General features: G+C 48.1%; 1 protein-coding gene across 1 annotated transcript; it reads right to left on the bottom strand.

Moving 5' to 3' along the window:
* Positions 1 to 417: 417 nt before the first annotated feature.
* On the bottom strand, positions 418 to 26,472 carry LOC137453578 (uncharacterized). Its single transcript, XM_068162932.1, has 4 exons — positions 25,821 to 26,472; positions 24,979 to 25,166; positions 16,105 to 16,267; positions 418 to 503 (listed from the first exon to the last, which is right to left on the bottom strand). The coding sequence occupies exons 1-4, from the start codon at positions 26,023 to 26,025 to the stop codon at positions 418 to 420; spliced, it is 642 nt and encodes a 213-aa protein (XP_068019033.1). The 5' UTR covers positions 26,026 to 26,472.
* Positions 26,473 to 27,397: the final 925 nt, after the last annotated feature.

The raw sequence follows: 27,397 nt of genomic DNA, 5'->3' as shown, positions 1-27,397 counted from the left end.
AAAGAGCCTGGATGAGGCACTTGGTGCCATGGTTTAGTTGATGTGATGATGTTGGGGGATAGGTTGGACTCGGTGATCCCTTCTAACCTGGTTAATTCTGTATTTCACAAACAGCAAAAGCAAAGGTGTTAGACCCCTACATAGACCCCCTACATAGATTGGACTGGGTGACCTCTGAGGTCTTTTCCAACCTGGCTAATTCTGTATTCTGTAGATGAGCAGAGAGAAAGAAAATTCCGAGGGTGCTCTCTGAAGAGGCTCCATGTCCTACCAGCTTCAAGGCAGCAAAGTGCTTGTCAGTTGTTCCTGTGGTCCACAATCACTTCCCAGAGCTGCAACTTGCATTCATTTTGCACATATTTCATGCATGAAGTAAAGCTGCCTCAAGCACTCTTGGCTTGGCCGAGTTGGTCTTGCTCAGCACATCACAGAGGGGCGCAGTAACCTTGGCTGAGTTGCAAGGGTGAAGTTGTGTTGTGTTTTTTTCACACTGATGAACTGTTCTGGAAGGAAATAAAACCTCATGAGCGAGCATTTTTGCCCTGTCAAACACCACGCTGCCCCTTCTCATCTTCCTTTTCTTAATGGAGATGGTTAGCATAATCATGCTTAGGGCTCTTACTTCCTGTGCTCTTATCTTTCTGGAGGTTCCTGTATACAAATATAAATAAACCTGAGGTCTTCTCTTACCTCAGTTGGCCTTGGGGAGCGTTCTTTGGAATCAGAAATATTGTGTTGAACTGCAGGACTTTGCTGCTCAAAAGTTCCCTGCAGAACTGCCATGGCACAGCAGCCAGGGTAGGGTTTCCACTCCATTTGTCTGACTGTCTCATTGTGTTTCATGAAGGCTGATGAATTAACTTTCAGGAAGGAAGGAACCATGCACAGAGTGCAGTGATTGCTGTCAGTTTTAAAGGGCAATTCGTGTGAAAAAGAGGCTAATGATGTGGCTACAGCAGCTTCAGCAGCAAAACAAGGCACAGGGAGGGGAGTGGCCCCTGGGACTCAGCCCTGGGGAGGCCACTTCTGGAGTATTGTGTCCAGTTTGGGGCACCTCAATACAGGAGAGATGTGGAGGTGCTGGAGCCAGGGCAAAGCAGGGCAAGGAAGCTGGGAAGAGCCTGGAAAACAAATCTGATGCAGAGCAACTGAAGGAGCTGGGGATGGTTAGTGTGGAAAAGAGGAGACTGAGGACAGACCTCACTGCTCTCTACAACTACCTGAAAGGAGGTTGTGGAGAGGCTGCTGCTGGTCTCTTCTCCCAGGGAATTAGTGATGGAACAAGAGGGAATGGCCTCAAGCTGCAGCTGGGTAGGTTTAGACTGGACATGAGGAAGAATTTTTTCCCATCAACAGGGGTCAGGGATTGGAATGTGCTGCCCAGGGAGGTGGTGGAGTCCCCAGCCCTGGATGTGTTTCAAGGTGGTTTGGATGTGATGTCTGGGTCTATGGTTTAGGGGTGACCCTTGTAGAGTAAGGTTCTGGGTTGGACTTGGTGATCCTGAGGGTCTTTTCCAACCTGAATGCTTCTGTGATTCTGCAGAAACCCCTGAGCCCTAACTCACAGCTGATCACTCAGATCACAAGCTCCTTGCTGCTCCTTCAGAAACACTACCTCTTGTAACCCACTTTCTGTCCTACATTCAGGCATACACAGAACTAAATTAAGGACTTTCATGCTGGTTTCAATCTTGACATTTCATTTCCAAGATTCAAAGCAGGCAGTTCCCCATCTCTTCTGAACATTGTCTGTTGGCATCAGTACCCAGACATGCATTAGCAGAAAATCATTAACCCAAGCAGCAGCAGCAAGATATGAATGCAGGAAGAGAATGCTGCTTTGTGATTGATCCAACATCTCTGGGAGGTTTTCTGTGCCTCACACACTGAAACTAATTGTGACAACATTCTGAGGCTGTCCTTCCAAATTCTGCTGCAATGTAAAGTGAAAGGGTGTGCACTTTCATGTCAAAGGTAAACTCACTTTTGACTGAGGACTCATGCTGGACCTTTGTGTCATTAATTGTTGGGAGCTTCCCAATGTCTGTGGTATCACATTCCAGAAATGGCTGCAGCCCCACACAGAGCTGTTGGAGTGAGCCCAGAGGAGGGTCAAAAAGATGATCCAAGGGCTGGAATACCTCTGCTGTGAGGGTAGGCTGAGGGAGCAGGGGGTGTTCAGCCTGGAAAAGAGACTGGGGGGACCTTAGAGCTGCTTTCCAGTCGCTGAAGGGACCCTACAGGAAGGCTGCAGAGGGACTAGCAGGGCAACTAGCAATAGGAGAAGGGCAAATGGTTTGAAGCTGAGGGAGAGTAGGTTCAGACTAAATCTTAGGAAGAAGTTCTTCAGTAGGAGGGTGGTGAGACTCTGAAACAGGTTGCCCAGGGGCGTCGTGGGTGCTTCATCCCTGGGGAGTGTTCAAGGCCAGGCTGGATGAGGCCTTGAGCATCTGTGTCTAGTTGACAAGTATCCCTGCCCATGGCGGGGAGGTTGGAGTAGATGAGCTCTGAGGTCCCTCCCACCCTGAGCCAATCTATGACTCTATGATTTATAAACAGGGACAGTGTAAAATAAGTTTAGATAACACTTCCTCACCACTACAGCATCCTTCTGGAATGCCTATGATGAAAGAAGCACAGAAATGTTAGACAAGGTGTAGCCAGGGAGCAGTGTCCTGTTGGGGTCAGCTCCTCCAGTGGCTGTTGTCCAACAAGTGGATTGTTTGCACACTTGCATCCATGAAGGCAAGGTGCTGATCCTGTGTCACCTACCCTAGGTGATCCTGCTCTGGCAGAGGGCTTGGACTAGATGATCTTTTGAGGACCCTCCCAAGCCCTGACACTCTGATTCTCTGTTGGTTCAGTCAACTGTGTGACTCCACTTTTGCTTTCCAGGTTCTGCAGCCTCGAAAGGCAGTTGGCCCAGAGGGTGCCAAAATTCACTGCCTGGCTCAGTACAGTGTTGTGCTGTCAGTGGACTCAGGAGATACATTATCTCCCTGGAGAAAGGCACAGGGACTGATGAGAGCAAATGGCTTGGTTCCCTTCAAGTCCTTCTGCAAGTGGGTAGATTTACCATCCTTTGATCTCCAGGAAAGAAATGGAGGCTTTGGTTCCTAGACTTGGCACAATGCCTGCAGCAAGGGAGGATTTGCTGGAGCCCCATTGCATACCAACCCTTCAGAACTCTTTCCTTGGTTCACATGCCCTTTTCAGCAGCATTATCCCCAGGATAGGAAGCATGTGGACTTTGGAGGAAATCTATACATTATTCCCAGCCCTCCCTTGGACAGAGCCCAAATTCCTTGGTGTGGAAGGGCTGTGAGGTTCAGAACTGGAGGAAAGGGGTCTGGCAGACACAGGCAACTGGAAAGAGAGCCATCCATGTGCAGAGATCCTTCCACAGATGAATCAGGGCAAAAAGTGATTTTACATGTTCCTTCATTGTCCTTCCCACCTTGTAAACATTCCTAAAGCCTGTCTGTAAGCCCTGTATAAAGAAGTGCTAATAACCATATGTCAGTACTGGAAATGGTTTCTCCCACACCTAAAGAGCCAAGTTCATCCCACATGTAATTCCACTGGCTTTAATAGCTTTGCAGGAGGAAGGATACTGGCCTGGTAAGTCCACCCAAAAGCTGCAGATTCTGCTGAGAACAGCTGCCTGCCTTGTGAGTAGGATGAATCACCACAGCTCTCAGTTGCTCAGGCCCCTGCAACAGACTTCTCTTCACCTCCATATGCAGTTCTGCCTGCAAATCTCTAAATTATCTGGCCACCAGCTGCTTGCAAGTCCACAAAGCACCACTTTAGGAGATAAGGACAGCAGAACAGCCTTTGCTCTCCATTTTGAAACTGTGTCCATCAGTCATGTATCTGTGTGGTGTTTATATTGTACTTATATGAGAGACTGGCACAGGTTGCCCAGGGAGGTGGTGGAAGCCTCATCCCTGGAGGTTTTGAAGGCCAGGCTGGATGTGGCTGTGAGCAACCTGCTGTATGGCTCCATGGCAGGGAGGTTGGAACTGGATGACCCTTGAGGTCCCTTCCAACCCTAATAATTGCTCTCCTCAGAGCATTCTCTTCTCCAGACTGAATGGCCCCAGCTCCCTCAGCCTGACCTCATGGGAGAGGAGCTCCAGCCCTCTGCCCATCCTTGTGACCCTTCTCTGGACACTTTCCAGCATCCTTCTTGTTATAGGGGCTCCAGAACTGGATGCAGTACTCCAGGTGGGGTCTCACATTCCCAAATAATTCCTTGTGGTCCCTTCCAACCCTGACTGATACTACGATAATTGTCAGACACAGATAAGTTTCTGCTAGCAGTGCAAAGGCTTTAATCTGTTTCTCTTCTCTGTTTTATTTAAAATCCTGGGAGAACCATCCAAGACAGGACAGAAACCTTGCAGAGCAGGGTTGTTGGTTGCGCTTGGTGATCCTGAGGGTCTTTTCCAACCTGAATGTTTCTGTGATTTTCTGTAATTCTATGATTCTATATTTTATTTCTCCTACTGCAAGGCACTTCTTGATGAGCTGCACTATCCCAGAAGGGGGTTGGGTTGGGTTTGGTTTGGCTTGGTTTGGTTTGGTTCTTTCTGATCTATTTCTTGGTTTGCAGAAAGGAGGAATGAGTATTCACCTTTCTTTATCCACTAAGTCACAAACTAGCACTAGGATGTAGGTCAGGGTGAACAGATGCACATAGAGGTATTAAATTGCTTCAGTAAATCTTGATCCTGTGGTCAGGAAAAGCTGAATGCCAGCTTTACAGGAAGGAAAAAAAAAGACCAAAATGGACTAGCAGAGAGTTTCAGAGAAGCTAGGGGGCAAATTTTCATGGGATCATGTGAGGATGCTATTTAACAAATTCTCTTCTATTACAATGGTTCTGTGACCCTGGTGATGCCTTCCAGTCTTATGTTCCTATAAATACCTTGCTTAAGAACTAATTCCTCTTGACAGTCTGACAGAGCTTCAGCTCACAACAGAGCATGCCACCAGTTAGTTTATCTTGTGGCTAACCTCTGCTTTTGATTTCTGCTTTCTGTTGCTGTGTTGTTCTGGGCAGAAAGATACTGATGCCAGTGCTACTCATGGAGGATTTTTACTTCAGCAGTAAACAAACTTTCAGCTCCTTCCTTCAATGACAGATGCTCTCCAGTGAAAGATCTGAAAATGACATTCATATTCTTCCTTCCTTCCTTCCTTCCTTCCTTCCTTCCTTCCTTCCTTCCTTCCTTCCTTCCATCCTTCCTTCCGTCCTTCCTTCCTTCCGTCCTTCCTTCCGTCCTTCCTCTGCCTGGGCACACTGCAGGCTCATGTTAAGCCTACCATCAATCAGCACCCCCAGGTCCCTCTCTGCCTGGCTGCTCTCTAGCCACTCTGACCCCAGCCTGTAGCACTGCATGGGGTTGTTGTGGCCAATGTGCAGAACCTGGCACTTGGATGTGTTCAATCTCATGCCGTTGGACTCTGCCCATCTGTCCAGCCTGTCCAGGTCCCTCTGCAGAGCCTCTCTACCCTCTAGCAGATCAACTCCTGTCCCCAGCTTGGTGTCATCAGCAAATTTACTGATGATAGACTCAATGCCCTCATCCAGATCATCAATAAAGATGTTAAAGAGGATGGGGCCCAGCACTGATCCCTGGGGGACTCCGCTACTGACTGGCCGCCAGCTGGCTGTGACACCATTCACCACCACTCTCTGGGCTCTCTGATCTCTGGGCTCTCTGGACTCTCTGATCAACAAGGCTTGCAAGCAGTGGACTCAGAATGAAGCTGCCTTATTTTGGCAACACAATATTCTGCATGTAGCAAAGGCATATGTTTCAAACTCCAATGACTTCACTTCAAATTACAGCAAAACCCCCCAAAAAAAAACCCTAAAGAATGTTTTGAAGTGTAGTCATTTGATAATCATTTTGCTTTAAAACAAGCAACATATTTCTATCTAATGGGAGCCACATCCTTAACAAGTGAACCAACAGTATGACAAACACACACACACACAAAAAGACCAACCTGCTCTTAAATATAATTCCAAAACAAATTACATCTAGCTCTTTGTTGTTGTTGTCGTTGCTGCTGTGCTCTGTTTTCCTTTTTTTGGCTGCCTGTAGAACTCCCACAATTTTTGCAGTGCTACAGTGACAAATGCTATGAGAAAAGACCTGGTTCACTGCCAGAAATCTACTCTAGACTTCAGTATATGTTTCTGCTTTCAAGAGTCAATTGTTTTCCTTCTCTCCCAGGGGCCACTAGCTACCTTATTACCAGAAAGAATGACCCCTTGACAGCACAATTGAGATCCAGAAACTCAACAAAATTGTAACCCCTCTAGTGGCATCAGAATTCTAATCAACAGCAGAGGGGCTGGAAGACAAATGTACTTGTATATAAGGCCACCACATTAGAAAGTGGCTCCTCTACTTGCAAAGAAACCTATTTCTATTTGGCTCCTTTTGATATTTTTATTACCCCCTTTCTTGTAACCTTTTCATTGCTAGTGTTCTTAAGGCAGAAGGCTTTTCCCAGCCTGGGAATTATCTGCAACTCAGTTTACACAGTTTGCTGCCTGCTCCTTCTCTTGCAATCCATTTTGTGAAGCATACAACCAGACATGGGAGCCCCCTGGTCATTACTGAGTTGTTTTTTCTTCTCGTATTCAGCTTAGCCCACTGGCAGAACTGTTGTTCCATCAGTATCTTTATTGCCACATCAGAATCTCCAGCCTTGAAAGCATAGAGGAGAATGAGCCCAGCTATATTAAGGTGAGCTTTACACCTTGCACTTGCAGAGGCATGCACTGCATGGTGCAGTGTTACCAGCTGATGATATTTCCTCTTGTGCTATCACTTCACAGGATCAGAGGCTCAACTCATCATCCAACACCATCTAATCAACTAAACCATGGCACCAAGCACCCCATGAAGTCTCCTCCTAAACACTTCCAGTGATGGTGACTCCACCACCTCCCTGGGCAGCAGCTCTCTACAACTACCTGAAGGGAGGTTGTAGCCACGTGGGGGTTGGTCTCTTCTCCCATGTGACCAGCACCAGAACAAGAGGACCCAGTCTCAAGCTGTGCCAGGGGAGGTTTAGGCTGGAGGTGAGGAAGAAATTCTTCCCAGCAAGAGAGATTGGCCATTGGAATGTGCTGCCCAGGGAGGTGGTGGAGTCACCATCACTGGAGGTGTTTAAAAAGAGCCTGGATGGGGCACTCCATGCCATGGTTTAGTTGATTAGATGGTGTTGGGGGATAGGTTGGACTCAGTGATCTCTTCTAACCTGGTTAATTCTGTATTTTGCAAACAGCAAAAGCAAAGGTGTTAGACCCCTACATCATGCTTGGAAAGAGCAGCAGATGGCCAGCCTCACACCTTCCAGAACAGAAGCAGCACAAATACCAATAATGTGATTGGTTTTGGTCAGCACTGTCCAGCCACCAAGATGCCAGAGCAACACGGAGAAATCACCACATGCTCGCCTGCCTTCCCCTGCTGATGCACAGCAGTTCTGCTGCAGACAGGAGAGAGGGAGCAGGCTGTGAGAAGGGCTCTAGAAACCAGGCTGTGATCTCTGGCAAGGGCAGCTGAAGTAATCTTTTGGTTTTTAGGTCAGTGCCTTACAGGGAGCATCGTGTGGCCAAGCTCTTCCCTTGTCAACAGCTCTACTATAGGGAGGGCTGTTTGGCACTCATGTTTTAACTCTGCACGTCTAAATCCAGGTTTGAGGCCTTAAATAGTATCATAGTATCATATCATAGTATCAGTCAGGGTTGGAAGGGACCACAAGGATCATCTAGTTCCAACCCCCCTGCCATGGGCAGGGACACCTCACACTGGATCAGGCTGGCCAGAGCCTCAGCCAGCCTGGCCTTAAATAATAAATAATAATCAAATAATAATTAATAATAATAATAAATAATAATCAAAAGGGGGAAATTGAGAGTTTGGAATTTGTATCCAAAACTGTGTGGCCTCATATTGTCACATCTTTTTAATTCCTATCCCAAAGCCCAGAAGGGAGTTACAGAGATTGCTTGCAGGTGTAAGTACCACACATTCAAAGCAACACGTTGAAACGGGGCTGTCAAAGCATGAGACCTACCTGGCTGATGGAGCATTCTGAAAAAGAGCAGCTCTGAGCTTCCCTTGAACAGAATGAAGGGGAAAATCTAAAGATAAAACAATGAACAGGAAAGTCGCTTCTTCTGCCAGACTCATCAAGGTAAATGGTTCCTTGCATTGTTTGAAGGCTGTACACCACTGCGTTCTGTGGCAGAGGGGAAAGGGAGGGAACTCCCAGTGACATTTTGATGAGACAACAAATAAAAACAATATTTTGACAAGGAGCTCATCCTATTGAAAAAAACCAATATATAAAAGGAAAGAAATCTCTCTAGCTCAACCAGAAATCTCCTTAATGTGAAATATACTGAGGAGGCATGGAGAGCAATACTTAAAGGACGTGTGCCATTCACCACAGACCATGCAGTGTGACTAAAGACCTTGGCAGAATAGAGTAGGATAGGATAGGATAGGATAGGATAGGATAGGATAGGATAGGATAGGATAGGATAGGATAGGATAGGATAGGATAGGATAGGATAGGATAGGATAGAATAGACCAGGTTGGAAGAGACCTCAGAGATCATCAAGTCCAACCTATCACCCAACACCGTCTGATCAACTAAACTGTGGCATGGAGTGCCCCATCCAGGCTCTTTTTAAACACTTCCGGTGATGGTGACTCCACCACCTCCCTGGGCAGCACATTCCAATGGCCAATCTCTCTTGCTGGGAAGGATTTCTTCCTAACATCCAGCCTAAACTTCCCCTGGCACAGCTTGAGACTGTGTCCTCTTGTTCTGCTGCTGGTTGCCTGGGAGAAGAGACCAACCCCCTCCTGGCTACAACCTCCCTTCAGGTAGTTGTAGAGAGCAAGAAGGTCTCCCCTGAGCCTCCTCTTCTCCAGGCTAAGCAACCCCAGCTCCCTCAGCCTCTCCTCACAGGGCTGTGCTCCAGACCTCTCCCCAGCTTTGTGGGCTTAGCTTTAAATACCACTGAGAGACAATTTTGTAATACACTTCCTAAAAGTATCAAGGATTTACTCCAGCATCAGCTGGCTCATGCTGCCAGGTTGAACTGGTGCTTGGCTACCAAGTAGATACAAAGAGGCTAAATTTCTGTGTGTATGCAAAGTTGGGGGGGGGAGGGGGGAGGAGTTTGTTGCTTGGGGTTTTTATTTTCACACCGGTACTGGGATTTATTTGCCCTCCTGATGAAACATTTACCTCACTCTGCCTCATCAATATTAACCTCACAGCTCAACAGATCTTCGTATCGACAGAATAGAGAGGTCAATATCTCCTTATTATTATTTAATAAGTATTTCATTGTCGGTAACTGAGTGAGAACAAACATCTGTGCAGTGTAATGGGCATGCTCTTTAATTTTGCAGGGTTACTCTCTTGCCTACGTTGGACAGAAGAAAGCTAACCTCTGGGTGTGGGGGGGAGAAAAAAATCCCCCAGTAATACCAGCACACCAAATGACAACATGTTGAAGGACACTTAAATTGAATAAAACGGGGGGGGGGGGGGGGGGTGTTTTTTGTTTGGGGAGGGTTTTGTAGTCCCAGTTTTCACAGAATCACCAAGATTGGAAGAGACCTCAAAGATCATCAAGTCCAACCTGTCACCACGGACCTCATGACTAGACCATGGCTTCCAGTGCCACGTCCAATCCCCTCTTGAACACTTCCAGGGATGGTGAATCCACCACCTCCCTGGGCAGCACATTCCAATGGCTAACAACTCTCTCAATGAAGAACTTTCTCCTCACCTTGAGCCTAAACTTCCCCTGGTGCAGCTTGAGACTGTGTCCTCTTGTTGTGGTGCTGCTTGCCTGGGAGAAGAGACCAACCCCCACCTGGCTGCAACCTCCCTTCAGGGAGTTGTGGACAGCAACAAGGTCTCCCCTGAGCCTCCTCTTCTCCAGGCTAAACAATCCCATATACAAATGTTGGGTGTGTTTTGCTGTGGCTTCTGACTATGCTTGATAGGAGCTGCATCAATTTCAAGGTCTGTGAATTTAAGTAAATTGTTCTCAGTGCTATCACTGCTGCTTTTCTTTTTTTGGTAAGGATTTTGTTGTTGTTGTTGTTGCTTGTTGGTTTGGGGGTTTTGTTTGGTTGGGGTTGTTGGGGTTTTGTTTTCAAACTATCTCCTCACAGAGAACAGTGTGCTACAAATTGAGACAGGATATACATCAAGCATCCATTTAGCTTGAATATCCACCCACAGTAGCAGAAAGAAAACAGTTGTGATAAGGGTGTGAGTACCTTGGAGTTGCTCAGAAAACTCTAGAGTATTTGGGGAGGGCAAGGGGGAGGGTGTAGAATAATAAAGAAAAGCAATGCTTATGGTTCTGACTCTAAATATTCTGTTCTTACGGTTCTGACTCTAATCTGTGGTTATGATTCTGACTAAATAATCTGTGCTTATGGTGACAGGTTGGACTTGATGATCTTTGAGGTCTCCTCCAACCTTGGTGATTCTGTGATTCTAAATAATCTGTTCTTATGGCTCTGATTCTAAATAATCTGTGTTTATGGCTCTGAGTCTAAATAATCTGTTCTTATGCTTCTGACTAAATAATCTCTTATGGTTCTGATTCTAAATAATCTATGTTTATGGTTCTAACTCTAAACCTGTGCTTGTGGTTCTGACTCTAAATAATCTGTGTTGGTAGTTCTGACTAAATAATCTGTGCTTGTGGTTCTGACTCTCAATAATCTGTTCTTATGCTTCTGACAAAATTATCTGTGCTTGTGGTTCTCACTCTAAATCTGTGTTTATTGTTCTAAATCCAAATAATCTGTCCTTACAGTTCTGACTAAATAATCTGTGGTTATGGTTCTGATTCTAAATAATCTATGTTTATGGTTCTGACTCTAAACCTGTGCTTGTGGTTCTGACTCTAAATAATCTGTTCTTATGCTTCTGACTAAATAATCTGTGCTTGTGGTTCTGACTCTAAATCTGTGTTTATGGTTCTGAGTCCAAACAATCTGTCCTTACAGTTCTGACTAAATAATGTGTGGTTATGGTTCTGATTCAAAATAATCTGTGTTTATGGCTCTGACTCTAAACCTGTGCTTGTGGTTCTGACTCTAAATCTGTGTTTATGGTTCTAAATCCAAACAATCTGTCCTTACAGTTCTGACTAAATAATCTGTGCTTGTGGTTCTGATTCTAATCTGTGGAGGTGTTCAGGAGGAGACTTGACAGGGTGCTTGGTGCCATGGGTTAGTTGATTAGGTGGTGTTGGGTGATAGGTTGGACACGATGATCTTGAAGGTCTCTTCCAACCTGGTCTATTCTATTCTATTCTATTCTATTCTATTCTATTCTATTCTATTCTATTCTATTCATAATCTGTGTTTATGGTTCTGATTCTAAATAATCTGTGCTTATGGTTCTGACTAAATAATCTGTGTGATTCTGACTAAATAATATGTGTTTATGGTTCTGAGTCTAAATCTGTGTTTATGGTTCTGAGTCTAAATAATCTGTGTTTATGGTTCTGATTCTAAATAATCTGCTTTTATGGTTCTGATTCTCAGTAATCTGTGTTTATGGTTCTGACTCTAAACCTGTACTTGTGGTTCTGACTAAATAATCTGTGTTGGTGGTTCTGACTAAATAATCTGTGCTTGTGGTTCTGACTCTAAATAATCTGTTCTGATGCTTCTGCCTAAATAATCTGTGCTTGTGGTTCTGACTCTAAACCTGTGTTTATGGTTCTGAGTCCAAGCAATCTGTCTTTACAGTTCTGAATAAATAATCTGTATTTGTGGTTCTGATTCTAAATAATCTGTGTTTATGGCTCTGACTCTAAATCTGTGCTTGAGGTTCTGACTCTAAATAATCTGTGTTGGTGGTTCTGACTAAATAATCTGTGCTTGTGGTTCTGACTCTGAAAAATCTGTTCTGATGCTTCTGCCTAAATAATTTGTGCTTGTGGTTCTGACTCTAAATCTGTGTTTATGGTTCTGAGTCTAAATAATCTGTCCTTACAGTACTGACTAAATAATCTGTGTTTATGGTTCTGATTCTAAATAATCTGTGTTTATGCTTCTGACTCTAAACCTGTGCTTGTGGTTCTGACTCTAAATAGTCTGTGTTGGTGGTTCTGACTAAATAATCTGTGCTTGTGGTTCTGACTCTAAATCTGTGTTTATGGTTCTGAGTCCAAATAATCTGTCTTTACAGTTCTGACTAAATAATCTGTGGTTATGGTTCAGATTCTAAATAATCTGTGCTTATGGTTCTGACTCTAAACCTGTGCTTGTGGTTCTGACTCTAAATAATCTGTTCTTATGATTCTGATTAAATAATCTGTTCTTGTAGTTCTGACTCTAAATCTGTGTTTATGGTTCTGAGTCTATGGTTCTGAGACTAAATAATCTGTCTTTACAGTTCTGACTAAATAATCTGTGGTTATGGTTCTGATTCTAAATAATCTATGCTTATGTTCTGATTCTAAATAATCTGTTCTTATGCTTCTGACTAAATAATCTGTGTTTAAGGTTCTGACTCCACATCTGTGTTTATGGTTCTGACCCTAAATAATCTCTGCTCTTTCTGTTTGATACTACTTTGCTTGCCTTTCTGTTCAAAGGGAAAAGGTAATATTTGTTGGAAACAGAAGAAAAAGAGCAGCAGTAGACCTTAGAGGCAGAATAGACTTCCATTGAACTATGCACAGGCAAACAAAACCAAGCCAAACCTGTGTCAGCTCTGCAGCCCATGGGGAGTTTATTAACCCTTCGTTGCATAGAGGTAACACTTTGACTGCAAAGCCTGCAGAGCTTCCTTTAAGACTGACAGCGGTTAAACACCACACAGCAAAGCTTGCCATGGATCAGATACCTCTAGAAATTAGCTGTGTCTGATTTAAAACCATTTTTTCCCCAAGACCACTTCTTATCTGACGACATCTGGCTCAGAATCTGATGAAACGAAATGCACAAGCACTTTTTAATGATGCTTGCCAGCACGTGGTCACAACTTGTGTCCATGCATAAGTGTGTTGAGTCTGCCTCTCTCCACGCCTGTCCACATGCATAAAGAGATGCATGTGCTAGCTGTGTGCGGGTTTGGCTTTACCATCAGACTCCACACGTGAATAAAGATAATATTTTCATCTTCCTCTCCTCTAAAAGGGGCAACACAGAAGGCAATCTGTAAACCTCCACTATACATGTTGCTGATTAGAAGCTGATGGTAAGAGTTAATGTGCAGGGGGACAGAGGAGTTTTGCTTCTAACATTTTTTTTTTCTGAAGGGGAAAAAAAATATAAGAAGAATGAAAATTAGACAGAAAAGAGCATTTCCAGATGTGACTGTACAGAGCTTGATTTGAAGCACTTTTGTTATCTCCTTAATAATGCATATAAGAATGCTCAAGTGAAGTGTTATGTTAAGACTCAGTCCTAGTAGAGATTTGTGCTTATGAATTGGTTCCTTATCTATATTTTATGGAGAAATAGCTCGGCACTGGATTACAGCACATTATTTTCCAAAGTCCTTATTAGACTCTGCATATCTCTCTGCTGTGCCTCAAGGCTTAAATTAAAAGCAAAACTTAAGTAAAATTTAAAGAGACAACATTCAGAAACTTTTTATTTTTCCCCCCACAAAGCTTTTGAAAGTTCATAATTATTTTTGTCCCTAATAGGCCTGCCTTTGAAATAATCTGATGGCTGGGTTTGTAAATCCTCTTGGAAAGATCTGGCATCCCATAACCATTAAGGGGAGTACATATCACAAAAATTATTTTGCATATAAATAATGGTATACAGGATTTGGCTTAAATTGTCTGCTTTCGTTTGAGTTCCCCTCACACACCCCCAAAAAATAACTCCCATGGAGGCAGGAAGATGAAATTGAACACAATTTGGGATTGAAACGTGGATAATTGAGCTAAGTAGGTTGAACTTGCCAGTCACCTGTGACCCTCCTCCTAGTTACACATCATTTCTAATAGCCACAACTGGAGGGCCTGTGTAGAGCTGCACAACAAAAGTGGAGCAAGTGGGGCTTCAGTCTAGGACCACATTATCCCTGGTGATCTGATTGCTTTGTTTTTATTTAGGGTGGAGAGACCTGAGCACAGGGCATCACTGCCTTGAGAAGCTTTGTGGCCACCTGGTGTGTTCAGGGAGCCTGGTGGAGGAGATCAGGACAGGAGGGCTACTGGGCAGGGTGGTGTAGGAACAGAATAGCACTGGACCTGTAACAGATGACAAATGAAAGCTTCACCAGTAAACTAAGGCTCGCCCGTGGTAAGATCTCCTTTAAAGACTGCTGCAACTGAAGTTTGCGGTCATCCCTGTGTGAACCTAATATTTTGCTGTTCATTCTGAAGCGATTATTCAAAACACCTTGGCAGCTGAACCCTCCATGCTTTCAGGGTAATTATTTCTAATCGTGATTGGCAATAACAGTAATTGCCATATTCAGCCAGCACCCAGCTGTAACGATTTTTCTTTATTATTATTATTTGGGTTAACAATCTCCACTGATAACAATGTCTCCCGACCCTCCTGTCCCTCCCTCAGAAATACAGGAGAATAAGTGACGGTGCTCTGCAGCAGCCGTCGGGTGGGCCGCTTCTCCGCCCCCTCCTCCTGGGCTCGGCGGGGATGGGGACTGAGAAGAGGGTGGCTGTCTGGCTTGGGCTCCGGGGGTGGGGGTGTACATGCCTGCTGGGGGGCTGCTGTGAAGAGGACCTGAGCTGCCACAGCCCCTCTGTCCCCGGCGGAGCAGGGCCTGAAGCCGCGGCTATAGCGAGCCGCTTAATAAACCTCCGGGTCGATGATGCATTGCTCGCTAGTGAATCTTCTCGGGTTTATTTATTTTAACTAAATCGCCCAAATGGATCGCAGCTCCGTGTTGACTCTGGCGAGAGGCGAGGCGGGGAGCCGGGGGGCCGGCAGAGCTCACAGGTCGCCCGGGGGTTGCGGTGTTTCGTGCTGCGGCGGCTCTGCCGCTCACTGCGGGAGAGCTTGCACCCTCCGCCCCGGTGATCGCCTCCCCTCTCCTTCCTTCTCCTGCTCCCCAGCCCTGGCTGGCCGCAGGCGCCCTTGTCAGAAGAGCCGAGAGCAGGCAGCGTCCGGAGTGGGGCAGCCCTAGCCGCCGGGCATCCCCCGTCCGGGCTGCCCAGTGCCGCCGCCGGGCCCTGCCGCTGGGGGAGAGGGCTGAGAGGGGGCGGGCGAGTGGGGCAAAGTGGAGGAGAGGGTGTTTCAGACCGAAGGAAGAGGTGGCCCGCTGGTGATTTCTAAAGTTGTCGGTCTCTGGCAGGCGGCGGGGATCAGGGCTTTCCCTGCTGGCACCAAAGGGGCGAGTGCCCGGCGCTCCAGGGCAGGGCCCCAGCTCTGTGCCACGGGGCAGTGCCGCAGGGAGCGGCGGCCTTCCCGACACCCCTGCTGGCGGTGAACACAGCCCAGAGCCTCTCCTGACTGCTGAACTCAGCAGCGTTTCTCGCTTTTATTCACGGTCACACGCGAACAGAAGTTCGGTCCACGGCGGTGCGGGAGGCTTGGGAGGTCATCCCGAGCCCACGAGTGCGCTGGCCTCGCAGGGGTCTCCGTGCCCGGCCTGCCGGGAGCTGTGCCCTTCAGCCGAATGCCTGAAGCTTTTGTGTACCTTGCAGGTAAACACAGCAAACTCCCCTAGGATGAAAGCAGCACCCGGTTTTAAAAACACGAGCAGAAAGTTGCCGACCATCTCCGGCAAGAGCCGTGCCGCTGACCTTCCCCAGCGGGCGCCGTACCTGCTCTTTGTCACCTCTCTGGCATCCCCGCAGCCTCGGCCCTCCCCTGGTTCTGGCGGACGGCAGCCCCCTCGCCGGGGCTGGTGGGTCGCTGGCCGTGTACCGCCGGGCACCGGTGTCGGGCGACGGATGGGCAGGCTTGGGCAGCCCGGCAGTCCACGCACCGCGGCCCGCCACCCCCCTCCGAGGATGCTGCTCCTTGACGTCAGATGTTTTCTCAGTTCTTTTGTTCAGTTAAAAATAGTTTCACGCAGCAGCTTACCTGCCCTGGGTGGTGGCCGCTCCCGAGCTGCGTCAGGGAAGCGTTTTCTGGCGAAATAAATAATTTCCTTCTCCCTCCGACCTGCGATCTCCGCACCTAAATTGATTACATCAGCGTGCAGTCTTCGAAACACCACAGTCTTCGAAAACCAGTGTTTTGCTGCCTGAAACACACGAAAAGGGAAAGTTTCTTTGTAATCCGGCTGCGACAGAGCTATGTTATCCACGCTAGCCATTTCTTATTGCGACCCCCCCGAAGTATATGTACCGTCAAATATTATCATTACTCCGGCAGCCTTTTTTTTTTTCCCCCTTCCCTTGACATCTCATTCACGGCCGTTATTGTGTCGTACTTGCAATTGCTTATTAACCTATAAAATAATTGCTTTATAGCATATTACTCGCAGCAGACATTTATTCTTCTCCCTGTTCTACGGAGATATTAAAAAGTAATGGGTGCCAAGGCAATCAAGGCATATTTCCTAATGAAAAGGGGGGAAATGGAACTGTCGCCACTTTCCACCGGTTGTGGGTCTGCTCCTGTGCTCGGATTACACACACTTTTACACCACGCACACACGCGTGCACAGCCTACGTGCATGGCGCCCATGCACCCCCACGTACGCGCACACACAAGTGTACCACAGTTCCCTATTTCTTACGGCGATTAAAGAGCAGCTCGGAATCGAATACAAATGAATTGACAGGAAAATTTATCACTTTTGTTCCACTTTAATTTCTTCCCATATTATAATGGAACGCGGAGTCTTTAGCTAGGCTAGCAATTAACCACTCAGTGCCTGGTGCCCTATAACCATTACCCCGCTGTAGGGTTTATGGGACTGAAGTTTTTCAGCAAGTCAGTAACCTTATTTTATTGGGGTGTGTGCATGTGAGGCGTAATCTCCCACACGTGCGACTCTATCGATCTATATCGTGCGCGCATAATTTTATAGTTTATCTTAGCCAAACTGCTCCTGGGTGACAAATCTCCCCGATGCAGAGAGCACCGTCCTCATTTCAATACCGCTTCGTTCTCGGAGAGCGCATGGTAATTCTTTACAACGAAATTGCTTCCCCTCTGGTTCCTATATTTTCATTTAGTGAAGGACTGATTAGCTGTGGCTTTAAAAGGGCCAGGTCTGCGCTGGCTGGCAGCGTCACCTCTCACCTCTCCGCAGCCCCGGGCTGGGGTCACTGCGGGGCCGCGGCGGGGGAGCGGGTAGCTCCGCTCCGGCTCCAGCTCCTGTTCCGGCTTCGGCTCCCATTCCCGCTCCCGCCTGCGCGCCCCGCTCCGCACCCCGCGCAGCGCCGCTGCCCAGCCTGCCTCCGGCAGCAAATCCCCAGCCCGCGCCCCCCCCCCCCCCCCCCCCCCCCCGCCTCCGGTACATAGCCGCTGAAATGAATCACCGCGGACACAACAGGAAGATGCGACTCTGCTGGGCGAAAATAATTGTTTGCTTTATTTTAATTTGCATCCCCCCGGTTTAATGGGCCCCTTTCCTTGGACTTCGAGGGGTGGGTGGAGGAAGGCCAGCTGGGGTGCTTCGTTCTGTTAAAAGGCTCCGCGTAAACTTCGACGTTTTGAAAGAATCACTTCAAAAAGCAGAGTGCGATTGTGTTCAGACGCGCGCCCAGCTCACATCGATTTGTGGATTCATTGACGGTGTAAAGATCCATTGATAACATTGCAGGTCGAGTGTCCCTATATCAGCACATTTCCCTTCTTCGCCAAATCCTTGAAGCAGTTTAACAAGTTAGGGGGGGGGGGGGGGGGAAATTAAAAAATGAGGGGAAAAAATTATTTTATTTGCAGCTGTAAAAATGTATTTCAAGGAGGGAAGATATTCTCGAAGGAGAGGCTACAATAAAAAACACAGGTCTCCTCTGGAAAGGTTTCACTTTGAGCAAGCGTTTCGAGAATGTTTGGTCCTCATAAAATTATACTGTACACTTTATTCTGCCGATTATTGAAAGGCAAGGCACACAAAATAAGAGCAAGAAAGGGTCAAAATGAATCTGCTTTCAGATATGAAACAGCGAAAGGTGCAAGCGCGGTTTAAATACTTCTGATCTTTACAAAATGATTGATGTAGATAAAGGCAAAGGCTGAATATCCAGGAAAATACAATCAGCTTTAAGAAGTTACCTTTCCTTGGGCGGACCGCTGCATTTAGAGCACTGGTGCGGAGGCATCGCTTTGTTTATTTTTCTAGTGTCTACCCCAAATTCCAGCAATCCGCGGAGCAGTAACAGCTTTTTCCATGTGTTTATCATCGAGGTTGCAACAGGATTCGCCTCAATTGTTCTGCCTTTCTTGTGTTTTCCTTTCTTCCCTTTTCTGCGCTTCCCAGATACATTCGCTTTGGTTGCAAAAATAAACAGCGGAGTTTTTAACAGCAATTTGAGATGATAATGGTTACTGATCCCATTCTTTCCATCATAATCTTCAAGTGGTTTAAGATTAATGATAGGAGGTGTTTTAGCAAGGAGTGTGGGCTCTCTTCTCCAAAGACCATCGCTACGATAATTTACTTAAGATGTTGACAAGACTGTCAGTAAGGCTAATTTTTTATTAAGCAGCGCTGTAGCAACCGTAGTAAGCATTTGTTGTTGTTAGTTAAGCACATTGTATGTTTTAATGCTTTCCTACAAATATTGCTGTCTGGTCTCTGCCTCGTGGGTTTGCAGTTTAGATGATCCCCCTTGCCTTTGTTTCAAGAAAGGTGTCTTCTGGTATTCGGTTAAATATTCTCTTCAGCCCTCCCCCCCATTCGCTTACACGCACGTTTTTAAATAGAAGAAAATAAATTTGAGCAACTACAGCTTTGGTCCAGCTAAGAGCCAGAGCTTCTGCGACGCTTTGCTCTGGCTGCAACCTAGCTAGGCACACCCCTGAAACAACGGAACTAGACGCAGGTTTGAGCATTGGTTTTGTGTGATGATTTTTATTATTATCATTATCGTCGTTGTTATATATATATATATCTAATGGGCAAAAGAATCCTTTAAACCATAAATATCTCACTGTAGCACCCTGGCGTACCAAGAGGCCAAGTCGCCTCTTTAAAGGCTGGGGCGGGAGGGAAATGGGGGTGCTGTTACTGTGCTGGCGGCTTCCGAGCAGTGCTCTGCTTTAGCTGCCCATCGCCGAGCCCCCGCACGCTGCCCCACGGGGTCGGGGCCGAACGAACCGGGCTCTCCGCACCGCTCGGCCGCTCGCCCCGCTCCTTCCCGGGGCTGCCGGTGAGCAATTGCCACTCTGCGGGCAACGGGCCCGGCGGAGGCTGCCGGGGAGCGGGCTCGGTGCGGGGCGGCGGGAGGACGCCGTGTGCGAGCGCAGGGCAGCGGAAACGGCGGACGCGCAGCAGCCTGCCCTCGGTGAAGGGAAAGGCCGGGGGCGAAATCGCAGCAGCCCGGCTGCCTTTGCCCTTCTCCAGCGGGCAGGGAGCCGTGGGCTCACCTATAAATTACGGGGGTCATGTGACCCTCCTTTGGCAGGGCTCTGTCGCCCGCTCCGCATCCCCGGAGGCTTCGCTCCGCGCCCGCGGCCAGGCGCTCAGCGGGGCCCGCCTGGGGCGCCGGGAGGCCGGGATGCAGGGGTTGAAGTTTGGATGGTGACCCCTAGAACACCGGTCGCCCTGCCGCGGGGCCCGAGGACGGGCAAGACGCCCCCCGACTCCGTGCTGTTCAGGGCGGCGCAGGGTAAGCGGCGGGGGCTACACAAGCACGGTCCTTCCCCTTATCAGCCTCTCCTCTCCGCGCTATCAGCAGCTCTGCGCCCTTAAAAGAAGGAGAGGCTCAGTCTCGTAAACAGTTTACGTGACGATCCTGCCCAGCCCGGAGGGGCGCGCAGGGGCCGCTCTTCGTCCTGACGCGCGCTCTCTCCGCGGGCGCAGCCCTCTGCCTGCGCGGCCCCCTGCGCCGCTCGCTTCATCCTCAGCCCCCCGCGCCCCGCGTTTCGCTGCACCGCGCAGCTTCTCCTTCGCCGGGCGCACAGGGAAGCGCGCAACGAAGCGCGCAGGGCAAGCAGTTGCCTCCGCCGCGGCGGTGCCGGGAAAGGCCAGCAGGGGGCGCTCCGACGTTGCGCCTGGGAGCCCGCGCCGCGCGGCCGGCCAGGGACGGGCGCGTACCCGCGCGTAGGCACTCACGGAGGCGCGCCCGCATCCGCGCGTACCCGTGCCTTCTTCCCCCCTGCCGTACCCCTGTCCCATTCCCCTATCCCCACCAGTCCGCGGGCTCAGCCTCACCCCCCGGCCAGGTGCGCGCCCAGCGCCCCGTGCCCCTCGCCGCGCTGCGCGGGCGTCCCCGCGCCCCGCGCCCGCCCGTGCCGCCGCCGTACATTATGCAACTTATTAAATACAACGGCGAATTGTCAACATTTTTTTCGCCTGTTAGTTCCGCTGATCCGGGCAGGATTTATTTTCGGATCCCGGGTCCCGGAGCTATAGCGCGTGATTTCTTTGCCTTAAATAAAATTGGTCAAATGTTGACAACCTCTAAGCCAATCTAACACTCTAGATTACTGATGGGAAACTAATGAGAAAATATCAGATCGTCCGGCCTGGGGGCTCCTAATTAAATCTTAGCTGATTGAAAAATAAAAGCGGGTTCGGGGGGCGTGGGGGAGGAGGGAAGAAGCTCCAGGCTGAACTTTAGCTCTCATTTTACGTGATATTTCCCCAACCCCCCCTCCAACCCCCAACCTCCCTCCGCTCTTGTCCCCCTCCCCACTCCCACTACTTCCCTCCCCCTTTAAAAAAGCCTAATGTTATTTCGCTGGTTATTTCGAGAGATCCGAGCGCGACTATCGTTCCTTGCCCGGTAAATATTAAGGCCTTTAAGCAACGTGATTTAACTAATTAGAAAATTTACATCATTAAGTCTCAGGGAGAGAAAAAAAGGAGAAACAAATCTGTCAGTCATTTTAAAAGAGACAGGCACTATTGAAGTGTGAAGAAATCGGCTCTAATTCAAAAAGGCAATCGGGCAGAAAAAGCCCTCAACATTACCCTGCTAGTTATTAATCAGAAGGGGTTTCCCCCCCTCTCCTTCCCTGTAATGGCAAGAGCTGAAGCACATCGTTAGTTTCTCCCAAAGCTGCCGCACAGTTTCCATTCAGTTTTTTTGCCACTCGTCCATGTCCCATATTAATAGCGAGTATTTGTCCATTCAAGCCTCATAGATTTGAAAATCTTTCCGAATTGGGGAGCAGCAGCCGCAGGGGGGGTGGGGAAATATAATAATAATGCTAAACCCCAAAAGGCTTCTCGACTCCTCACCTCCGCCTCAACCAAATACAAGGGCTGAGCTGCCCCGGCCCCCGGCCCCGTTAACGTGAGGTCCTAAAGTAAACCTGCTCGCTGAGAACTAGTTATTACGGCATTGTCTCTCTCCTTTGCCCTGCATTTCTAAACACAAGACACAAGCCTGAGAGTGGAAAGCTCCCCCACCCCCCCACCCCCAGCTCCCGCCCCGCTCCTTTTTTTTTTCCCAAGGACTAGCTGTGCTTAGTGCCACGCACCAGACCCGAGCAGAACAATACAAAACTTGAGTGAAAATCAGAGCGATCGGATTACTAATGTCGGGTCGTTAACGAAGTGATGCGGGACACTGATTGCCGGCGCGGCGAGCCGGGAAGGAGGAGTTGGTGGCCTCTGGTTTCGGGAGCGCAGCTGGGGTGGCTGCACGGAGAGCTCAGAGGGGGGAAGAAATGAAGCAGCTTGGTCCAAATCACAGTGTTACATCTTTCTCTCGCTTTCTCTGCCTGTCTTTCAAACGTGCTCTCTAATCCTCCCCTCCCAACTGTTCACAGTGGACTATAGTATAAATAATAAATACATCCTACTCTGCGTTTTCTCGCTCCTAATCTGGAAGAATCTGACAGTCGCTTTAATCAAAGGAGTTTGCACTGGTTCTTCATGGAGCTAATTTAAGGAATTTTAAACACGCTTCGGACAAAACCAGGCGACAGGGGCCTATTTCTGATCTCACGGCCCGGGGACGAGCTCTCCTGCGGCTCGAGGAATTAACCCCGTGTAAATGGGTTCAGGATCAGCCTCCTGACGGGGATTTTGCTTGGCAGTAGTCTGGAAAGACAAAATATTCTGGGGGAGAAAAAAAAAAAAATAAAGGCGGTTCTGACAGCCCTATCCCGGGTACTATTTACGTCCCGGTGTTAACCTGTAGTCATCCCTGAGAGAAGACGCTTGCAGATACGCAAGGTCTTCGCCAGGACCGGACATACTCCTTCATGAGCACTACGGTCGCTCGGACCGAGCCCTCCAGCCCCGCATGCTGCGCAGCGGCCGAGCAGGCAACTCGCTCTGCCCTCCCGCAGAGTGCCCGGCCCGGCCCGCGGGCAGCCAGCCCCCGCTGGAGGGTCTCTGCGAGGCCATGGGGATGCTCCTTGGAAACACGTGTTCCTAAACCAGAGCGTTTCTCCGCTCCTCCATAGAGCCGGTTGAGTGACCTCCCTTGCTCACCGCGGAAACGCCGCAAAGGCAGAGTTGTCTGCCACGCCGAGAGGAGCTGGTCTCCAGCACGAAATGGAGAGGGAAGGGCAGAAGGACTAGCCTTGACTCCCCCGCCCCCTGGGCATCAGTTGGTCTTGCAGTTATTCAAAATTATTGAGTTTTCTGAAGAAGGCCCTTTAAAGAGAGAACAAAACCAGCAGCAGCCTCTTCCCCCAAAAGCAACATGAATATCAACCTGTCCACTGGCAGGGCTTCGGAGCTTAGAGGCATTACAACAAAATTTACGGCATCCTTAACAAGTCTCAAGTAAAAGCATTAACATTCCCTTTAATTGAGAAAACATTGATTTTCTTTATTATTTTTTTTTAACTCTGCAAAGAACGAGTCCGTAATTTAACTGCAAACTTTCACCGACAGAGCAGCATCTCAGGGAGGCCACATCCTATCGTCAACAGAGCCACTTCATGAAGTGATAAAAACAAAGAAAAACCTGACAAACAGAGAGGCAGTGGCAATTGCGAAAGTTATTTGCCTTCCCTTTCCCTCTTCACAGCTCCAAATTGTCGTACTTTCCCTCTCCCCTCACTCCTCATCCTCCGAAAGCAAAACACAAGTGCGAAAGCAAAGGATTTTGGATCCAGGGGAGAAGCAGCAGCTCATATTTAAAATAATGATTTACCTTTACTAGTCAAGGAGTGCTGCCAGGAGGTTTAAAGGAACATTTTTACCGAGTGGTAGCCTCTGTTAAAAAGGAAGCTATTCAGAGAAAATTTCTTTACTTTCTATTTTTCGTTAAAAGGGGGAGGGGGGGATTGCGAAAGGGAAAGAAGGGAAAGGAAGGGGAAATCCCACCCTCGCTTTCTATCTTATTTCTGTATCGGTTTTTGGTATTATAGGAGAGTAAAGAAGTTTTTGTTTGGTGGTTTTTCATTGATCAGTCACTCTGAGCTAATGTAATTATCCTCATCAATAGAAGGCTGCAGAGAGAATCATTATGTGGGTGACATTGATAAATGATCACCCAAGAGCTGCCTTTTCTCTTGGGCACCCCCACATATGACCCTCCCACATACACAAGGTAGCCATAGAAACACCTTGAGATCCTCAAACACTGCTGCAAATGGGAGAATGCAGAAAAAGCGAGAGGAAAAAAACCCAACAAGACAAAACACCAACTTCACACACTTTCTGCCCCTGCTGAAGCCTTCTCCTTCCCATAGCACCAAGCCACCAAGCCGGGCTCCGCGCTGCTGCCCTGTCTTGCCCCTGCCCCGCTCTCTAGCACGGCATCACATGCAGTATTTGAGGGTGGGGAAGAGTTGAGTGTGGTGGTCTTATTGGGCTGGCTTATTTTTTCTCTCTCTTTCTCTCTCTCCCCACCTCTCCCCCCCCCCCCACACCCCCTTTTGCACGCACCATACGGACGCAATGCTCTTTGCCTAGGCACCCCTGGTTTCAAAGTCGCCCTTGGTGATGCGCACCTACAATATCCACCCTCTCCCCAGTGATGCGGCTCATAGAAAATTGCTAAACCGGAATTACAGGCAGCTATAGGACTAGACAAGAAGAATCTGTATTTCTTACTAAGGCAAGGATTAATGTTTGGTTGGGTTTTTTTTCTTCCGGCCGCAGAGCCCCTTTTTATGTAAGCAGATTCTAAAATATTGAGAGCGGTAATTGATTCATAATGATCCATAAATCGATGCGAGGAAGGGGGCGAGGATGTTTATTTATTTTATTCCTAAAGCTGCAAGTAAAGTAGCTTTGACACCGTTGTGGGGATGAAGGGGAGGAGTTGTTTAGCTGTGCGGGGTCATCCATCATCACTGTCGCAGAGACTCTGCCCAGAGGAGCAACCTCCCTTCTGTCTGTCTCTTTCTCGCCACCAAAACTATTAATATTAAAATCTGCCTGCAGACCTTGCCCTCAGACGCCTCCAATCCCGCACTGTCCATCCCGGCCCAGAGACGCCGGGCTTCCCTAGCGCTTTCCCGTGCAGCCCCATCGGGTTTGGTTCTTCCCAAAGTCCTGCCAGGAGAGTTCAAAAGCCCAGTCCCGCTTCCTCTCAGCTAAACTCGGGGCCGTGGCAGGGCAGCTTTGCAGGGCGGAGCCCCCCCTCCCGCCCCTCCGCGCAGTGCGGGGACGCGGCCGCCGTGTGGGGAAAGCATTTGGGCACTGTTCAGGCTCCGCGGGGCTCCTTCCCGGCCTGCGCACCAGTACAGAGGTGCTGAGGAGCTGGCGGCTCCGCAGCGGCCTCGCAAAGTCGCAGCCGGCAGACCCTCACTCCCGTGAGGAAGCCTCGGGAGCTGCCGGCCGGGACAGCGGGTCCGGCTTGTGCCCCCGCCGCACCCCTTTCCCTGCCCGCTCCCGGCCCCTCCCCGGTCCCCGGCCCTCCAAACCTGGTCTGGGGCAATTTTCTCTCCTTCGCTCTCTCTGCGGCTATGAGCGAAAGGGGGGCAGAGCCCGGCTACCCCCGGCATCTCCTCTTCGGCCCGGCGGTGCCCGCTCGCCGCGGCGGGCATGGCTCGGGCGGCCGCGCCGGCGGAGGTGTGCTTCCCTCCTCTCTTCGCCTTAAAGGCGGCAAAATCTGGAAGAAAAATCCCTTGTTTGTGGTGACTACAACTCCCAGCCCAGACCCGCTCGGAGAAATGGAAATTTGGGATTATAAACATGTGTGTGTGTAAACAAAAGGTGTTTCATCTGTTACCCTTCGTTTCCCACAGCATAAGCAATTTTTATTCAGACTGGAGTATTTTCTTTAGCACTATACCGCTGTCAAAACATTATTCCCGTTTTGGTTGCTTTTGACAGCTGAGCAGTTCTTAAAAATACCAAAATCGGAACCTTCCATGCTAAACAGTGAATCTCAGATGGAGAAATCTCTGCACGTTATTGTACCTTGGATTTCAGCAACACATCTCACGGAAAGCACAGCCCAAAAGGGAAAAGAAAAAGAAAAAAAGAAAGAAAGAAAAAAAAAGGAGGGGGTTGGGGAGCAGGGGAAGAGAGCAGGAAAATAAAAGACAACACAGCAATGCAAATATTTAGTTCATTATGAAAAGCAATAATCCACTATGGATAAATTCTTCCCTCTCCAGTGTGAGGACGTTTACTGACATTTCTCCTCAAAGTGTTAAGAAAAGATCTGCAAGGGAATGAAACGCTGAGTTTAAAAAAAGAAAAAGAAATAAATAAAGCCCAAAGCCTCCCTTTTAAATAGTGCTAACACAAACAGTCTTGCCTTCGCATTTTCTGCATCCAGAGTGATCGGTAGAATGTGGAAGTGGGAACCCGGAGTGTGCTCTTCTTAGGGTCGGTGTGACTTTAATCAGGACAGAGAGCATCAAAGCCAGGCTGGGAATTATCATCCTTTTAATTTCATACAAATGCCTTAAAAAGACGCCCACGAAGAAGGACCCAACTGCTAAATAAATCCTCACACCCATTCTACTGGCATCCTCCCTTCTGTCGCCAGCAGCGTGGGTCCATTTACTCAGCTCAGAAATTAAACATTAACTATGAGGCCGAGCCTCTTTCCACATTCCAAAGGTAAAAGTTGTCAGTCAAAGTTTTTAATAACAGCCCAGCCAGTTGGAATGAGGAGGAGGAGGAGGAGGAGAAGGGTTACAAATTTACAGATGTTGAAGCCTGTAACATTTATTTCCTAGAAAGTTAGGGTAATCACAAGCCCTTTCCCGTTCCCCTCCTCCCAGAAATAGCTGCAGAGCTGCTTCCCCCTGCTCTTTGGGCCCCATCCTGCTGTCACTTGACTTCACTGTGCCTCCGAGGGCAGCTGTTTCTAGCAGCGCCGATGTCTTCCTACTTCAAGCTGTCCTTTACTTGCTTAAAAATGCCACAAGCATTTGTTTAAGCAAAACCAAACCTTCACCCACGATTCTGCACCAGCTATTTATACACAAAATGTCAAATTAACATTTTCTCTCCTTACTTGATGGTCTTTTTTTTCCCTTTTTTTTCCCCTTTCCCCCATTTCTTTTATTTTTTTCCCCTTCTGAAAGCAACCGAAGACAAGAAGAGCAGACAAACCACCTCAAAAGCTCCACCACACAACCCTCACGCAGCTAAAACTCTCATTAGAAGTCCAAGCTGCTTTTCTCCTCTTGAAACTTCCAAACCTACTCCTAGAGCCATTCTTCACCTCTGAGCTAAACAGCTGGAGCCAAGGCCTGCGGTGGTTATGGGTGCACATAGACAACACACATCACGTGGGCTTACTGCTCTGGTGACTGGGCCTTCACAGCTCAAACTCAGTTTCTGTGTTATTGGGGTCTGTGTTGATAGGATGATCCTCGAGGTCCTTTCCAACCTAAGTTATACTGTGATACTGTGATACTGTTATTAGCAGAGAGTACAGGTATGAGACATAGCTCCCTGAAGCGCAAGCTGGTGAGACAATATTCCAAGTTTTGTTTCATCTGGCGCAAAAATAATAATAATAATAATAATAATAATAATAATAATAATAATAATAATAATAATAATAACGACAACAATTATCTTGAGAACTAGCAAAGAGATCTCCTCAGATGTTTTTTCATCCAATTATTCTACGGACGACGACAGGGCTTGCTCCTGACTCTTCTCCGTGCCGGTTAAGGAGCGCATCGGCGACACCTCTCCCGACACCTTCTCTCTCTCTCTCTCTCTTTTGCCTCTCCTAAGTGTGATTAAAAAAAAAAACCAAACCCACAAAAGCCTAACAAAAACAAACAAAAAAAAAATCCAAAAATGAAATATTTATTACCGCATTTTGTGACCGAACACCTTTGTTTTTTTTGTGTCTTTCTTTTTGTTTGG

Source organism: Melanerpes formicivorus, unplaced genomic scaffold (assembly GCF_026170545.1).
Source record: "Melanerpes formicivorus ecotype bairdi unplaced genomic scaffold, bMelFor1.0.p_v2 SCAF_68, whole genome shotgun sequence".
Lineage (NCBI taxonomy): Eukaryota > Metazoa > Chordata > Aves > Piciformes > Picidae > Melanerpes > Melanerpes formicivorus.
The sequence above is the reverse complement of the archived record's forward strand: the minus strand, read 5'-3'. Positions and strand labels throughout refer to the sequence as shown.